General features: G+C 40.8%; 1 protein-coding gene across 3 annotated transcripts in view; it reads left to right on the forward strand.

The window, feature by feature from the left end:
- The window catches only part of LOC132824749 (antiviral innate immune response receptor RIG-I-like), an 83,734-nt gene continuing 64,845 nt past the window's right edge, over positions 1-18,889 (forward strand). For 2 of the 3 annotated variants that reach the window (XM_060839453.1, XM_060839462.1), the window contains exon 1: positions 1-161. Coding sequence is in view for 1 of the 3 variants with exons in the window: in XM_060839441.1 (XP_060695424.1) it covers positions 9,344-12,454 (3,111 nt within the window). In the remaining 2 variants the exon portion in view is untranslated. Of the gene's footprint in view, positions 162-9,340; positions 13,457-18,889 lie in introns of those variants that run through there. The other variant, XM_060839441.1, reaches the window with a different exon arrangement.

An 18,889-nucleotide genomic window follows, 5' to 3' on the forward strand; every position in this document is an offset into this window, starting at 1 on the left:
ACCGAGCAAATGTTCGCGGTCGGATCCAGGAGGAAGAGGAGACGAAGGGGGGAATGGGATGCTATAGCATTTAAAGAAAAAGGAAGAGATTAATCGCAGTTAAAATACTGTACAATTCGAGTGAAGTGTGTGGAAGATAGAGGAGAGTGCGGCTGCAGCAGGTGAGAGATCCTGGGGGAGGGGTAACTGCCTAATGTTGGGGCCAAGCGCAGGCCCAAGGTTAGCATCTCGATCTGTCACCAGATTGTGCAACCAATTTGTGGAGCTGCGAGATGACAGGCAGTAAAAAAATAAAACAATTCGAGGCCAGAGACTTTTTAAACCGGAACCTGAGCCAGTGGCATTCAGTTCTGAGGAAGGGTCACTACACCCGAAACGTTAGCTCTGATTTCTCTCCACGGATGCTGCCAGAGCTGCTGAGTTTTCCCAGTAATTCCTGTTTTCATTTCAGGAGGCTGGCACCTCCTTGCGTTATGGGGAGGTTGTGGTTCAATCCTGAAATTAAAGAGCCAGACAATTCTGGAAGCAACTCTTGCATAAAGGGTGGTGGATCTCCCTCAAAGCATAATTCTTGTATACATCTGTGACCGTGATAGATTGGTGCTGGAAGAGTCAAGGGTTTAAGAGGCAGAACTTAGGTAGCTGATTGGGGTTTTGCCATCATCTTATTGGTGTAGTATAAAATCAGAAGTCACACAACACCAGGTTATAGTCCAGCAGGTTTAATTGGAAGCACTAGCTTTTGGAGCGCTGCTCTTTCATCAGGTGGTTGACCTGAGGGTGGATGAGGAACAACCATTTAGATTTATTTGAAATCACAAGGCTTTGGAGTGTTGCTCCTTTGTCAGAGTTAAAAATCATACAACACCAGGTTATAGTCCAACAGGTTTAGTTGGAAGCACACTAGCTTTCAGTGCGTCGCTCCTTCAGGTGGTAGTGAAGGGCTCAATCCTAACACACAGAATTTATAGCAAAAATTTGCAATGTGATGTAACTGAAATTATACATTCTACACAATCTTTTATACATCAATCACATGCACCTTCTGCCTTTTGTCTCCAAAGCAAACAATCCAAAGCTATCCAGCCTCTTTTCATAGCTAAAATGTACCATGCCTCCGGGCATCCTCATTGGGGAAACCAAGCAAAGGCTACGAAAATTGGATGAATGGGCACCGCACAACAATCAGCAGACAGGAGTGTTCCCTCCCAGTTGGAAAACACTTCAGTGGTCCAGGACATTCGACCTCGGACCTTCGGGTGACCATCCTCTAAGGCGGACTTCAGGACAGGCAGAAAAGTGGCTGAGCAGAGGCTGATAGCTAAGTTCAGCATCCATAGGGAGGGCCTCAACCAGGATCTAGGGTTCATGTCACATTACAGGTGACCACCATTGCACTATACACACACACAGATATTCCTACACACACAGGCACTCCTGTACACACAAACACATACACACAGATGTGCACACATACACCACGCATACCCTTACAAACACACATTGCATCCCCTCACAGACCTAAGACACTCTGCACTCACTACATACACACATACACACACACATACATTTTCTCACACTCACAACCCCCAACCCAGACAGACACACGCACACAGACAGACAAAGACCCACATGCACACATATATTTTGTGGGGTGAACTTGACTTGCAGGGTTACATTGTACTTTGCTCAAAAACTGCATGCATTCATGTAGAACTCTGAGCTCAAAAACTGCATGAATTCATGCATGAATAAAACTCTATTATCTCACTTTTTAGATTAGAATCAATCTAAACACCATGGCATAGACAGAGAACACAGGGGGCCAACACCTTCAACATATTGTCTAGCTATCACCATTGTTAACAGCTAACCCAAGAGTGGAACTTTTTAAAAAAAAATTGTGATTTACACATGAAAGAAGTGAAATTATCACGGTATTCTAACAGATGAAAGGCTTAACAGACAATCAATTTTTCAATGTATAATTTCAGTTACATCACACTGTAAATTTTTGCTATAAATTCTGTGTGTTAGGATTGAGCCCTACCACCTGATGAAGGAGCGACACTCCGAAAGCTAGTGTGCTTCCAATTAAACCTGTTGGACTATAACCTAATGTTGAAAATGTGTTGCTGGAAAAGCGCAGCAGGTCAGGCAGCATTCCAAGGAGCAGGAGAATCAATGTTTCGGGTTTGGCTTGTGCCTGAAACGTCGATTCTCCTGCTCCTTGGATGCTGCCTGACCTGCTGCGCTTTTCCAGCAACACATTTTTCAGCTCTGATCTCCAGCATCTGCAGTCCTCACTTTCTCCTATAACCTGGTGTTGTGTGATTTTTAACTTTGTACACCCCAGTCCAACACTGGCATTTCCAAATCATGTCTCCTTTGTCAGATGTAGTTATCTGCTGAAGGAGCAGCATTCTGAAAGCTTGTGATTACAAATAAACCTGTTGGACTGTAACCTGGTCATGTGACTTCTGTCTTTGTCCACCCCAGTCCAAAATCAGCACCGCCACATCATGAGGGATGGACCAGCCTCAGAGGGCAAATTAGTCCCCCGTTCATGTGTTAGGAAGTTTGCAAAAGTGTTAAATTACTTTGCACCAGCTTTTCCCTCAGTTTCAGCTGGAAATCCACTTTTACTGCAATCTAAAGGTAACTAGATGTTGACAAGAAAATATTAAAAATAATCTGATGTATTCACTGAACAAACTGTCCTTTCAGCTTTGAAATCTGCTTTTGATGACATAAAAGCCTATGTATGAAATATGTCTGGACAAAGCTCTAGGTTAGTGAACTCACATTCTCTAAATTGACGATCTCACAAAGATGTTACAAGGATGGCAAGTGTGAGTAAAGGCAGTACCTCGGTGTAATTTGAAGTTACATTTGAGACAATATTAAGTAAACTACACGTTTTGTATTTCACTTGTGGGATGTTGGCATTGCTGGCTGGCCAGCATTTATTGCTCATTTCTAGCTACCTTTGAATTGAGTGGCTTGCTGGGCCATTTCAAAATAGCAATTCAGAGTCAAATCACATTGATGGTGTCTGGAATCACATGTAGGCAGACCAGGTGAGGATAGTAGATTTCCTTCTGTGAAGGACATTAGTGAGCCTGATGAATTTAAGATGATCAGCAATGGTTTCATGGTCATCAGTACATTCTTAATTCCGGATTTCTTTTTTTGGTGTTGAATTCAAATTCCACCATCTGCTGTAGCGGGATTTGAATCCATGCCCCCAGAACATTAACTGAGTTTCTAGTTTAATAGTCTAGTAATAATATCATTATTGCATGCAGTATCTATGTCTGTCGATAGGAGCTTCTGAATCATGAGAAAATACTAACTGATATCAGCATCCACACACCTGTTTAAAAAATGTACTTTATTCATAAATTATCTTTAACTAAATACAACAAGTATTTTGACATTCTTCAGTAAGTTTCAATCCAGTTGCAACAAAAAGGTATTTTCTAATCATGAGAGGAAACTATTTACATACCCATTAAGGCTGTAAACATATCTTGAAACTTAATAGATTCTCCCGTAATTCTATTTTGGCAGAAAGACTGTGGTCAGTGCTTTGGCAGCAGCTGCCCAAGCTTTAGTGCATCCCTCAGCATGTAGTCCTGGACCTTGGAATGTTCCAGTCTGCAGCTCTCCGTCAACTCTTTGCACTGGAAGACCAACAGGTTTTGAGTGTCTGTCACCAAGTTGGCCCTGCAGGTGCAGTCAGTGTTTGTCTTGGAAACCAGCCCGTAGATCACAGAGATCTGCATTACCGGGCTGCCCGAGGTGAAACTTGACAAAAACTACTGCATCTCTCCTCAGACCTTGATTGCAAAGGCACCTTCCAGAAGGAGATTTATGGCAGCCTCCTCATCATCACAGCAGCTTTCAGGACATTTGGTAATGGACAGATACTTGGTGTGCATTAAGGATCTGATGGGCAATACCCTTCTCACTGCCAGCCAAGCTAGATCTTGCTGGTTGTTGAAATGTTCTAATGATGAGATGACTTAAACCTTCCACATACTAATGGAGTGAATGCAGTTCCCTTTTATTGATATTTTGACTGCACTGTGTATCTGTGGATTTCTGTTTGTCCTTTGGCCAGCTCTGTCCTGCGCTAGAGCAGATGTGTTACTATTCTGCATCAAGATTTTGATTTTGAGGAGGATTGTGCCCATGCACTCAGGCACTGTTTCCAGAAGGGAAATGTTTCTCATTGATAGTTCACTGCACATCAGGTAAACTTCTCTTGAAGTCTTTCACTGATAACATTATCGACCAGAAACTTAAATATCTTTAAAACGTATTAAGCAAAAAATGTATGAAACTAAAATAAACACACTCTATCCTTTCTTAGTGAACAGCTGAATATGGTAATCTTGGGCAGAAATGAAATTCTAGAGTTCAAAGATTTGATCTGTCACACTAAAATATTTCTATTGTTGAGTTCTTATACTAGCAATCACTGTAATGTTTCACTCTAAATTAGTTCAATATTTCCAAACAAACCTCTTATGCAGAACGATTGTATTCCTGATGAATCAGTGAGCAGTCAACACTTCTATAGGAAAGATCCAGCACCATATCATAAACACATTTAAATGTGAGTGCTTTATGTCAAAAGCATTTTTAGCCTTGTTTTTGGATGCCAGTTTTAACGTTTTGGCAAGCAACACCTGCCTTTGCATTCTTTGTTAATTGGTATGCATACAGTGCTTACATCTTAACTGATACTGCCCTGTGATTAGATTAGATTCCCTACAGTGTGGAAACAGGCCCTTTGGCCCAACAAGTCCACACCAACCCTCTGAAGAATAACCCACCCAGACCATTTCCCTCTGACTAAGGCATCTAACACAGTGGGCAGTTTCACATGGCCAACTCACCTGATCATCTTTGGACTGTGGGAGGAAACCGGACCACCCGGAGGACACCCACGCATACATGAGGAGAACGAGTACACAGTCGCCCAAAGCTGTAATCGAACCCGGGTCCCTGGTGCTATGAGGCAGCAGTGCTAAGCACTGAGATGCCATGCCGCCCCATTTAACTGATTGCTAGAAACAGTGAGTTGTGAGGAATTAGCACTGTTTAAATATAAATGTTTAAGGGGGCAGTGGGAGGGTAGGAGGAGAGAAGAGAGGAAAAACAATTGGAATGGAGGACTTAAAATACCATTTAGCTTATTTGTTCCTGTGCTGCTGTAAGTTGGAGAGGACTAAAAATGTGACAACCAACTAATTTGGCTTCTGAGCTGAAAGATTCTGCACGATTGTGTGGATGAAAGGAATGAATGTAGGCAGTTAGTCCAACTGGTCTGACCTGATGTTTATGATCCAGATGCAATCTGCCACTCTACCAGATTTCACCCCATCAGTACATTCCTCTTTTATCTTTCTCACTTATTCATTTCTCTAGCTTCCCCTGAGATACATCTTGCTAGTTGCCTCTACCAACCCTGTGGTTGAGAGTTCTACATTCTTATCACTCACTGGGTAATTGAATAAAATCACAAGATTGTTTCTTTGTGACTTTTTATTAATTATTGAAGCTTATAAACATTAAAAGTAGGCAAAGGTAAATTATGATTTCCACACTGGAAGCAAACCTTGAAAGAGAAAGCACACTCAGAATTTTCCTGTGGTGTAGGTACTATATAAATGAGAGTTTTGTCATAGGATGTACTAATTGAATTTATCATAATACCAATATTACCAGAACACCTGGACTTCCAGCTATTCAAATTTTAAATCCAGTTATCTGAGCTTGGCAGTAGTGCATGTATTGAGATCGAGTCCTACTATTCATTGTTGGTCAACTTATTGGTGATACTAAAAGAAGGTACTGGATACTGGGAGATAGAAGGAAGGCCCTGACAAGATGATGGGACAGCTCTTCTACAGTTGAATTGAATTGAATTTATTTTGAATTGAATTTATTTTATTGTGACATATATCGAGGCACAGTGAAAAGCTTTGTCTTGGGAGCGATACAGGCAGATCACAGAGTTAAGTAGCATAGATTATATCCCCCTTGACTTCCTCACAAATATGGTGCACCGAAAGACTGAATTATTTTATAAAATATGGCAGCCCTTTTTGAATTATATAAATGCAGATATTTCGGCTATCCTAACAAGGGCTTTTATTTAGTGAAGATTTCAGACCGGGCTGCTCCGGGGCCCCTTGGGAGAGGAATCCTGCGCGAATACGGGTTTTATTATATTTGATGTTTATACATTCCGAGCATGTCAGATACTTAGGTATACACTCTGGTTAGTTATAGGTTAGATTAGTAGAAAGTTGAGTTTTTTTTTCTTTCTTTTTTCGTTTCTTTTTTTTTTCTTTTTTGTTTTCTTTCTTTCTCTTTTCTTTGTTAAATTATGACTATTGTATATATGATTTAATTGTACATCAATGTTTGTATTTGAGAGTTTTGTTTATTTTTGAAAATTTGCAAAAATGTTAAATTTCAATAAAAATATCTACAAAAAAAAGTAGCATAGATAAGTAAGTAATAGGTAAACAGCGGCAAAAACAAAAACACACGTACAGGCAAATGTTAAGAATTCATGAGTCCATTCAGTATTCTAACAACAGTGGTAGAAACTTAACGAAACTGGCTGGTGTGTGTCTTCAGGCTTCTGTACTTTCTCCCCGATGGTAGAGGTTGTAGAAAAGCGTTGCCAGGGTGGGATGGATCTTTGAGAATGCTGGCGGCCTTTCCTTGACAGCGGGCCTCGTAGATGGATTCTATAGATGGGAGGTTGGCCTTTGTGATTGTCCAGGCCAAGGTTACCACTCTGTAACCATCTCTGATCTTGAATGGTACAGTTACTATACCAGGTAGTGATACATCCAGACAGAATATACTTGATGGCACTTCTATAAAAATTGGCAAAGGCATTCACCGTCATGCCAAATTTCCTCAGCTGCCTGAGGAAGAAGAGACATTGTTGGGCCTTTGTAACCAGTGCATCCACATGAAGAGTCCAAGAAAGCTTGTTGTGGATGACCACTCCCAGGAGCTTGATACTCTCCACTTGTTCCACCTCTGTGCTACTAATGTGTAGGGGGGGGCATGAATAACATCCCTCCAAAAGTCAATAATGAGTTCCTTGGTTTTGCCGGCATTGAGCTAGGTTGTTCTCAATGCACCATTTTCCAGGTCTTCCACCTCCCATCTGTTCCGTCGCCATCTGAGATTCGACTGTCTATGGTGGTGTCACAGTTCATAAAAGATAACTTGGATGTTGGAATAATCTGCTTTCAACTGCTTTAGAAACTTTGAAAGTAATGAAGAGAGAATGAAAATGTTAATGATTTGACTTCTGGCTGTTGCGACCAAACTAGAACACACAATCTTTCTGTGTTTACGTTAAACGCACTTCTTCATTTAAAGAAGAGTGGATTTAAAATGTTTCCTAATTTTATAGGATATTGAGCTATTTTGTGTGATCTTGAAGTGACTGTATTGGTTATTCCAATTGGCATTGGATGGATTAAAGTCCATGTTGAGTTTTACTTTCTGCAAATAAATTTACTTTTACCATCATTTCAATCTGTATTGGCAAAATAAATATATATGCATCTCCATATCTGTTGCATTTTTACACACAATTGTTGGGAGTGTTGATATCACTGGCAATACCAGTATTTATTGTCCATTCTCTATTTGCCTTGAAGGTTGTAGTGCTGCTGTCTTATCCCTGCTGTCCCTGCATGTCCATACTCTGAGGATGCTGTTAACCAGGATTTTCCAGGATTTTGAGCCAGTAATGCTGAAAGAAGAGTAATATGCTTCCAAGTTAGAATGGTGTGAGATTTGTGGGAAAATGTGTGGGTGGTAGTGCTGCCATGCATCTTCTGCCATTAGAAGTTATAAGTTTGAGAAGTGCTGTCAAGCAACACTGACAAAACTGTAAAATCTACTTTCAGCCTCAACCTGTGTTTGCGTGGGTTTCCTCCAGTTGCTCTGGTTTCCTCCCACAATCCAGAGATGTGCAGATTAGATGAATTGGCCATGCTAAATTGCCCATAGTGTCAGGTGCATTAGTCAGGGGTAAATGTAGGAGAATGGGTCTGGGTGGGTTGCTGTTCGGAGGGTCAGTGTGGACTTGTTGGGCCAAAGGGCCTTTTTCCACACTGTAGGGAATCTAATCTAATCTATAAATTGAGCAGTTGTCAGTACCTGATGCTGCAAGATGGAGAGTCACCTTAAAGAAAAGATCTGTCTATAAAAATATTGAGAGTGACTAGGTTATTATTTAGTCTGGAGATTTCCAGATCATCCAAGTTACCTTGAATTATGCAGAATATAAAATAGATACACAATGTAAAAGATGAGTAATTAATTAACAGCAAATTTCTGTTGAAAAGATCAGATTTTTTAAATTTCTAAACTGTTTTTGGATCAAGCTTTCTAATCCTAGATTATTTCAAAATTTGTCAGCACAGAAACTGTTGGCCCAAATGGTCCTACGTTTAACACAAGCTTCTTTTCATCTCCATCTCATCCTATTAGCATTTCCTTCTGTTTCTTTCCTCCTAATGTATATCAATCTTCCCTTAATTATATATGCTAATTGCCTCAACCTCTGTCAGTGACAAGTTTTGCATTTCATTAGTCTATGGGTAAATAAGTTACTCCTAATAGTCAATAGTTTATTAATCCTATATTCATTATTCCTTGCTGTGGAATCTTCCACAAATGGAATCATCTACACGAATACCATGTCAAACTCATTCACTAAAAACTATACAAACCTTTTCAACTATTCCTGATGTGTATAACTTCAGTTTTGACGTCAACCTTTAGATCATTCTTATAACAGTAATATTCTCCTGAATCATTCTGTGCTGTAGATAGTAGCATCTTACTTGGTATATTTGACAAATTCAATCTGCCAAAGTGTTATCCAGAATGTGTCCAAAATTAGCTGTTCAAAGCCAAGGCAATATGTCATCCTTGGCTATATATTTTAATCCAGATCTTACTCAATTTTTTAAAAATGAAGTAGTATAAAAAGTGGCTGTGTTTATGTTTATACTTGTAGTTCCTAACAAACTAAGCTGTTTATCTCCACAGTACCTTGGGTTTAGATACGTATCAGTGAGAGAGTGAATTGGGGAATGCCAGGTCCCTCTCTTAAGACTTTTGGCTATAGAGTGGCAGAGACCTGGGATCTGACTTCCAGCCTGTCTGTACCAGACATGGATAATTTAACCGGATTTTACTGGGAAAATGAGATCTGTTCTCAGCCTTTTGTTTCTATATCCATTTAGAAGTTCTTCATTGGAATTTTTACTTTTGGTTTCAGATTATGGCATCTGCTACCGAAGATTTGAAGATGGAGAACCAGTTTTCACCAGATCCTGAAAGTAGCAAGATTCCACATGGAGTCAGGGCTGATGCGTCACCTGATGCAAAATGCCCCATTTGTCTAGACAGATTTGACAACATGTCCTACATTGATCGCTGCTTTCATAAATTCTGCTTCCGCTGCATTCAGGAATGGTCACGAAATAAAGCTGAATGTCCCCTGTGCAAACAACCTTTTAACTCAATTTTCCACAGTGTGCGGACTGAAAATGATTTTCAGGAGTATGTACTGAAGGCAACAGAGAATGGCTCGTTTGCCAGTCCAGGTGGGCAGAGGTTTAGATACCGAACAACACTGACGCGTGAACGTCGCAGCACCCGCCAACCTCGAAGGTCCCCTGTTCTTCCTGAATTGCCTGACAACGGAGTGGTATTTGAAGGATTTGGAAGGCAGCCCCGGATGTATCAGGGACAGAGCTTGCGTCGAATGATGCAGCGAATGAGCGCCCGGAGGAGAGCACAGTCTGAGGGAAGATCCACACGCCAGGTCCAAGAACAAGAGATGATCCGTTTTAGACGGGAGTTGTACCGTTCGGGCTTGAGGGTAAGGAATGTCCAGGATGGAGGTCGGTATCGAGATATTTCTGCCGAATTTTTCCGGCGCAATGCAGCCTGTCTTCACCGGTTAATGCCGTGGTTAAAACGGGAGCTCTGTGTCTTGTTTGGCTCCCATGGCTCTGTTGTCAATATTGTGCAACACATCATCATGTCTAACATTGTTCGATATGACATGGAAAGCGAGGCATTTCAGGAAGAACTCCGGCCTTTTTTACTCAGCCGCACAGATCATTTCTTGCATGAGTTCATAAGCTTTGCACGGGCACCATTCAACATGGAATCGTATGATCAGAGGGCTAACTATGACTGTCCAGCTCCATCCTATGAGGAAGAAAGTGACTCTGATTTGTCTGTAATCACAATCTCCCCTGACACCGCTCAGGCTCAGGAAGAAGATAGACCCACTCCCAATCCTTCAGAGTTAGCACTTGGCTTAAGTCAGGCGACATGGGATGATGAAACACCGGGCCCTTCTTATTCAGTGACAGAGACAGTGGAGTCAGCTAACTCCTCACCTGGTGAAACGTCTGTTGTTTCTGAAGAGACACCACCACAGCCTGGATCTTCATTGCTTGCAGCATCAATTAAAACTGATCCAGGCACAAATGAAGAGGGGTCTGTCCGTTCCATCGATGACTGCCTAATAGTTGGTTATGTAAAGCCTTTAGCTGAAAGAACTCCTGAACTAATCGAGCTAAGTTCAGACTCTGATGCTTCCATTCAAGCCACAAGCACTGAGGTTGCTGAACAGCCTGTACATATACGATTCCACAGCACCAGCAGTTTGTCTTCGTCAACTAGATCATCATCAACTAGATCATCCGTATCCAGGGAGCGATTGAAAAGAAAGAAGTTGAAACATAAAAAGAGCAACAAATCAAAAAGAGATAAGCACCACAGTCATAAGAAGAGTTCCCGTTCTCGGAGCAGTGCATCACGTTTGAGCAGGCACAGAGAAAGGACATTGAGCAGAGTTCAAGGCAGTTCAAAGGATCGATCCAGAATTCGATCACTTAGTAGAGATAAGCATGATCTTCGGAGGCCCGAGCAATCAAGCACCAGGGATAGAACCATGGTGACTTACTCTTACAGCAGAAGTGAACATCGAGCTAAAGACTGGAATAGAAGAGAGAGGGCCAGATCAGGTAGCAGAGAGCCCCGTGCTCATCAATCTCAAGATAGAAGGCGATCAAGGAACCGAGAGAGGGTGTCATTCACCAGAAGTCGGACGAGGTCACAGAACAGTGACTGTGCTGTTTACAGGCATAGAGCCAGGTCACGTTCTTGGAGCAGAGGTTATCCTGCTCCGAGAGACAGACAGAGGTCCAGAAGTCGGGAGAGGACGTACAGCTATATGAGGGAATACCAGGAGAGAAACAGAGCTTTCTCCTATCAGTGGGAAAGATATAGTTATCACAGTAGAAGGAATGATGGCTATGAATCTGCAACTCGAGCCAGAACTCATCACAGAAAAGGGTCACCATGTTCAGATTATAGAATTCGATCCAGTTCCGAAAGTACAAGTTTCAGGAGTCCAAGTAGCCATAGAGACGATATCTATTACCAATATGGAAGTTATCGATCAAGAAGCCCATCTAGTACCCGATCTAGAACCACGTCTGGTAGGACCGATAAGATTAGGCAAGAGAAACCTGGGGGCAAACGGAAATATAAGACTCATTATTTGGAAAGTTTCTCCAGCAAAGAGATGAAAAATGCAAGTTTGCAAGTTGCTAATTTATCATCAGAAATTCATATGCTGCCCCGACAGGGGGGTAGCTCCCCTGGCCCTCTTTCACAGTGTAGCAGTAACTCGAAGAGTAGTTCAGTGTTACTTGAGAGTACACGAGGCAGCGAACCAAAGTTCAAAAAACATAAGGAGAAAAAAAGAAGCACAAGTGTGGAAATAGTGTACGAGGGAAAGGTAACAGATGCAAGTCGGCACCATAAGAGGAAAAAGAAAAGAAACAAAAAGAAACAGAAAAGGGAAAAGAGCAGCGAGCAGACTGATACCGAACATCATTCACCCCTTGTCATAACCATTGAAAGTGATAGTGACGTGATTGTTTCAAGTATGGAAGATGGTAATAGCACTTACGTCACAACTACTAACCTTCTCACAGGTAACAGTTTTGAACTTGACGAGAAACATGTTCTCAGGACAATGGAATCTCCCGACACACCTCCAAACATTTTCTTGAATCGCACAAACACAGACTCTTTGGATGTGTGCAGAGTCTCCCCAGATTCTGATCATAGTCCACCAAATCCACATCAACAGACTAACCTTGACCAAGAAGATGTCAATCCAGTGACTGATACTGACAGTCATCAGAATTTCAAAGGGGAAGAACGAGACTATGATCAACATTGCTCTTCACCAAGTAGAACCCTTCCTAAAAACTCTTCAGACAGACCACCTTTGATACTGAAAATTCCAAAGAGATTCATTAATGGCACCAACTTATTTAACCGTCCGACGGAAAATGCTTGAAAATTGTTTCTCAGCTCTAAGTTGGTTTGAAAAATTCCTGGTCTCCATTCCCCAAACCTCCGCCCCCGCCCCCATCCAACAACCATTACCACTTCCCCTCCACCCAGGGAATATTATCAGATTCTTTCAGTAGCTCCAAGAGGATCATCAAGGTGGCTTCCTACATACAAATTTTTGTTTTTCAAGAAGAACTTCGTGACAAGACCAGTAACAGTGGACAAATCAATCGTGTTTGTAGATGTTGCTTAACAATACCGTGAAAATGTAGATTCCTATACTGGATCTATCCGTTGGAAATTTTATAAATATGATGTATTAAGGTGGGATTTGACAAGTTGTGTGGGTTTATCTGTTCAAATACATCAGCGATTCCTTTTCATCTGACTTTATCATTGCCAAAAATACAGCACATAAACTTGCGTTTTACTGTTCTAGGTTGTCATGAATCACATAATACATGGAAGGGAAGACTCGGAGAGATTAAAGAAACTTGCACTTCTGTAAATAATTTTACTTGAATGTTCTAAAACAGTTGCCAAATATATAGATCAAAATTGGCAATTGGGTTGGCAATAATTTTTTAAAAGTTCATTTTGAGAACAGGTTTGAACAAATGTTTAGTTTTCTTTTTGCTGAAGCTTGTGCTCATCCCAACGAGGACTATTTCCTCGGGAAATGAAATACTTTCATGCTCCCTTGGTGGCACTTTTGGATAAAAGGCCTTTTGCTGCACTAACAATTACAAATCGATGTGCTAACAGTTGTGTTCCTTGCCCTTAGGAGCTGGTTTCTCCCACTTTTTACACAGGATATCAATTTCCATTAACATTCTATCACCCTGATTGAAACTTTCAGCAAACTAGAATGATGTCATGTGATAGTAGAAGGAGGGCTGTCAGTTTAAGGCAATTCTAACCTTTTCTACTTCCAGGTCAATGTTCTTGATAATTCAGTTAGAATAGTGCATTTTCAAAACATTGTGCACACTTACTATATTCTCAATGTCCTGTAATTTGCAGGAAATGTATTTTTATGTTTGAGTTTTTTTGAGAGTGTGTTGTGAATTGTTGTAAAGAGGCTGTTAGATAAACCTACCTGCAGTATAGTTAAAATGTTCAGTTTGTCTGTCTTTATCAAATGATGCATCCCTACAGGGGAGCCACAATTTCTGAACATCAGGCTAACGAACACGATCCCATACATGATTCTAAAATTTAAAGACCTGGCAAACAAACATTTCCTGAATTTGGAATAGCTGCTTTCCACTGTCCCAAATTGTGCTCCAGCTTTCCAGAACGGAACACTTTGCAACTCCAGGACTGCCTGTACTTTTAAGTGATTGCCTGTGTTTTTCCTTACATTATAGCAGTGACTGCATTTTTAAAAGTGACTTGCCTACCTGAATTGACCTTGCACAGAGATGGCACATATGTGAGCTCTGAATGGCAGCCTCTGTGCTTGTCACCATTCTAAATGTACTTTGGCTGTGGAGCACTTTGGGAGATCTTGGGTCATGTCAAGTTTTACTGGAACGCAGTTCTTAGTTTCATTCCCATGTGAATTCATCGGGATAGGCCTCATAGAAGATAATGAGTAAAAGTCTATAGTCCATTATTGTCGGATGACCTATCCTGAAATGTACTAAATATCCTTATATTGAGAAAAATAACAAGCCGCCACACCACCACATCACTAGATTTAGTGAGTTGAATCACCACCAGTCTGTAAGATTGTCAGACGAGGACTTGACTTCCAGCAAGTCCTTTGCGTTTTTAGCTACAAATCAGTGTAGTCACATGGTGTGCAGGGTGTTCTAGCTAGGTGGATAAAGAACTGGTTGAGCAACAGGAGACAGAGTAGTCATTGAAGTGCGTTTCTCAAAATGGAGAAAGGTGACCAGTGGTTTTCCACAGGGATCAGTGCTGGCATCACTGTTATTTGTGATATACATAAATGATCTGGAAGAGGGCATTGGTAATCTCATCAGTAAGTTGCAGATGAACAAAGATTGGTGGAGTAGCAGAAAGGATAGGGGACTATCAAAGAATACAGGAGAATATAGATAAACTGGAGAATTGGGCAGAGAAGTGGCAGATGAAATTCAATCCGGGCAAATTAGACCTTTGGAAGGTCTAATTCTAGAGCGAACTATACTGTAAACAGAAGAGCCTTGGGAATGGTTGATGAGCAGAGAGATCTGGGAGTTCAGGTCCATTGTACCCTGAAGGTAGCTGCACAGGTGGATAGAGTGGTCAAGAAGGCATATGGTATGCTTGCCTTTGGATGGGGTATTGAGTATAAGAGCTAGCAGGTCTTGCTAACATTGTACAAGACTTTGGTTCGGCTCCATTTAGAATACTGTGTACAATTCTGGTTGCCACATTACCAAAATAATGTGGTCGCTTTGGAGAGGGTGCAGAGAAGGTTTATGAGGATATTGCCTGTTATGGAAGGTGCTAGCTAAGAAGAGAGGCTGAGTGGGTTAGGATTGTTTTAATTAGAAAAAAGATTGAGGGGGGACCTGATTGAGGTCTACAAAATCACGAAGGGTATAGACAGGGTGGATAGAGATAAGCATTTTCCCAGGGTGAGGAATTCAATAACGAGAGGTCATGCGTTCAAAGTGAGAGGAGAAATATTTAAGGGAGATACATGGGGAAAATACTTTACACAGAAGGTGGTAGGTGCCTGGATCACATTGCCAGCAGAAGTAGTAGAGATAGGCACTGTAGATTCATTTTAAGGTGCATCTGAGCAGAGGCATGAGTAGGTGGGGAGCAGAGGGATACAGATCCTTAGGAATTGGGTGATAGGTTTAGACAGTGGCTTTGGATTGGCACAGGTTGGGGAGGGGGGGCGTGAAGGGCCTGTTCCTGGGCTGTAAATCTTCTTTGTTCTTTGTACGCTCGAGTATTGAACAATGTAAGAAAGTTCTTAAACAATCACTGGGTGTGATTGTAACAGACAAGCACTCCAGTAATCCTGATAAAAACTCAATATGGAGTGGATGAGAAAATAGTAGATTTTTAAGTGAAAATTAGAAAGAACATGACAGAGAAGGAATAAAAGGATGTGAGGAGTTGAGGTGAGCAACGGGGAAAGGGACTCATGTGGAGTATAAACACTGGCATGACCCATTTGAGTCAGCCTATTTCTCTGCTGGAACTGGAGCACTGGCACTTTGAAGAAAGCTTAGGACTACAGAAGGGACATTGATGGCATCTGCATGCAAATCTGAATAACATGGAGAAATCTCATCTGTGAGATTTGCCTCAAAATGCAGATAGGTAGTAGCTGCAAAATAATATTCTCTGATATGCTTTTTGTTTTGGAGTAACACGCAATGTACGACTCCCAACATGTCATGTATGTTATTCCTCTACCTGAGTCTCCTCCCACTATATTTATTTCATCCCACCTTATCAACACGACTTTCAAAATCGCCATCATGTTTTTATCCAATGTACCTATAAATGAATTTTTGTTATTAAGTTCTACCATTCCATTTACTAGCATATTCCACATTCTCACCACTTCTTAAATAATGCTTCTTTATTCATTGTATTCACTAGTTATCTTATGAATGGCACTCTAGTTTTAACCACATGGGAGGTAGTGTCACTGGCCTGGTAATCCAGAGGTCCTGTCCAAAAGTCTGGAAACTTGGGTTCAAATTCCTGTCGAATTTAAATACATTTAATAAATATAGAATAATTAAAAACCCATTTGCTTTACCAATGGGAAGAAAATCTGTGGCCTTGCCAGAAAAGTCTGCATCCCATAAAAGAATTCAAAAAAGTAGAAACATCTTCTCCAAGTCTGTCCTAGAAAGCCCCCTTCTTTGAGCCTTCATTTTTCCAGAGCAAAAGGAATTCCAGCCAATTCAGTCTTCATGATCCTGTTGCTATAAACTCCAAGTTCTGGTATCATCCTTGTAAATAGTAGGGAATTCAACAATAAATAGAAATGGTTGGCAATTTACTATGAAACAAAACTTTTAAGTAATTTGAAGTCATTTCAAAACCAGAGGTACTGGAACCAGGTAGAAATGGACTTCACCACACTGAGTGTAACAAGAAAGTTTACCTGGTGAAGTGCAGTAAATCAATTAAATGTTGAGGACAAGAAGATAACTGGGTTCCAATCAAAACTGATCATTGTGTGGAAGATGGATATCAATATTATCATTTTGGAGAAAGGTAAGTAAAAAAAAAACCATCAGAGGTGGTGGCAGGAGGTAAAGGACAGGAAAGCTATATTTATACTATACACTAAATGCATTTTTTTAAAACATAAGGAATACTTTGTTCCTACAGCCAATAAATTGATTTTATAGATCCCATAAACAACACTAAAATAATGACCAGTTAGCATTGGTTGAAGGACAAATGAAAGTTAGGAGAACACCTGCAATCATACAGCTTTTCAGTCCAACCAGTTCATGCTGACCATAATCCCAAATTAAACTAGTTCCACCTGCCTGCACTTGGCCATATCCTTCCAAACATTAAGGGCAGTACGGAGGCTCAGTACTTTAGCACTGCTGCTTTACAAGTCCAGGGACCTGGGTTCAATTCCAGCCTTGGGCAACTGTGTGGAATTTGCACATTCTCCCCGTATTTGCTTGGGTTCCCTCTGGATGTGCCAGTTTCCTCTCAGTTCAGAGATGTGCAGGTTAGGTGGATTGGCCATGCTAAATTGTCTATAGTGATCAGGGATGTGTGGGTTAGGTGCATTAGTCAGGGCAAATGTAAAGTAATGGGTTAGGGGGATTGGATCTGGGTGGGATACTCTTTAGAGGATTGGTGTAGACTTGTTGGGCCAAATGGCCTGATTACACGCTGTAGGAATTCTCTGATATGTCTACTTATCTAAATGTCTTAAATATTGTAACTGTATCCTCATCTACCACTTTCTCTGGAAATTCATTCCACACATGAATCACTCTGTGTAAAAACTTACCTCTCATATCTTTTTTAAATCTTCCTCTCCTCACCTTAAAAATATGCCGCCTAGTCTTGAAATCCCCAACCTTAGCGAAAAGCCATTCACCTTATCTATAGCCCTCATTATTTCATAAATCTCCATAACGTCATCTTTCAATCTCCTATGCTTCAGTGGAAAAAAGTCCCAAATTACACAACCTGCCCTTATAATTCAAACTCTCTCCATTTCTAGCAACATCTTGGTAAATCTCTTCTGAACCATCTCCAGTTTAATAACATCCTTCCTATAACAGGGAGACTAGAATTGGACATGATACTCCAGAAGAGGCCTCACCAATGTCCTGAACAACCTCAATGTAATGCCCTATATACAAAGGTGTGAGCAATGCAGGTGAGCGTGCTAAACGTCTTTTTTACCACCCTAGCCATCTGTGAAGCAAACTTCAAAGAATTCTGTACCTGAACCCCTAGGTCTTTCTGTTCTACAACACTGCCCAAGGCCCTACTTTTAATTGTATAAATCTTGTATTTGTTTGTTTTACCAAAATGCATTACCTTGCATTTATCCAAATGAAACTCCACTTACCATTCTTCAGCCTGTTGACTCAATTGATCAAGATCTCTTTGTAATCTTAGATAATCTTCACTGTTCACTATACTACCAATCTTGCAAACTTACTAACCAGGCTTTCTATATTTTCATCTAAATCATTTATAAATGACACACAAAAGTGGACCCAGCACCTCACGTGCTCCTTAAATATTGCAGTAGAATCTTTTGGTGGAATTTGGGCACTTAGTTTCTCACATGAACCGATAAGCATCACTTTGGATGCTGCAATACACCCTCATTTTGTCAGAATCATCCAAATGCAGGAAATGGCAAGTGTTACTTCCAGAGATACCGCATTTTTTTGTGCAACTCCAAGTACTTGGCCTCTCCAGTGTGATCAAATACATGATCATGTCATTAACTAGCAAACAAGATTTATTGATTTGGACGGGATCTTACAACTCTCTGAGGATCAGTGGACTTAGCTGACATGACAAAGTTAAACAGCTCTAGAAACACTTATGAAATCCCAATGGATATTTTAAAAAACTCCAGCAAAATAAAGCATTTCATCTGACCTGATGTCTTTTTAGACCCAACTTTAAAGTTTGGTTTGAATAAGACATAACCTGTTGACAGCATTATTTTTAAAATGCAAATACAATCCCAAGTTACGTAGGCAAATGGTTTCACAACAGGTCAAGAACTAGAGGAGACACATTTAAGGTGAATGGCAAAGTAACAAAAAGCAACATGAGGTTAAACTTTTTATGCAATGAATGATGAGGATCTGAAGTGTACTGCTTCAGGGGGTGGGGGCGGCAGATTGAATTTTGGTTTTCAATGAATATTATCTGAAAAGAAAAATACTGTAGACTTGAGGGAGAGGATGGGATAGTGAGACTAGCTGAGAGCAGATTCTTCCAAAGTATCAGC

This window comes from Hemiscyllium ocellatum, chromosome 2, assembly GCF_020745735.1.
Source record: "Hemiscyllium ocellatum isolate sHemOce1 chromosome 2, sHemOce1.pat.X.cur, whole genome shotgun sequence".
Classification (NCBI taxonomy): domain Eukaryota; kingdom Metazoa; phylum Chordata; class Chondrichthyes; order Orectolobiformes; family Hemiscylliidae; genus Hemiscyllium; species Hemiscyllium ocellatum.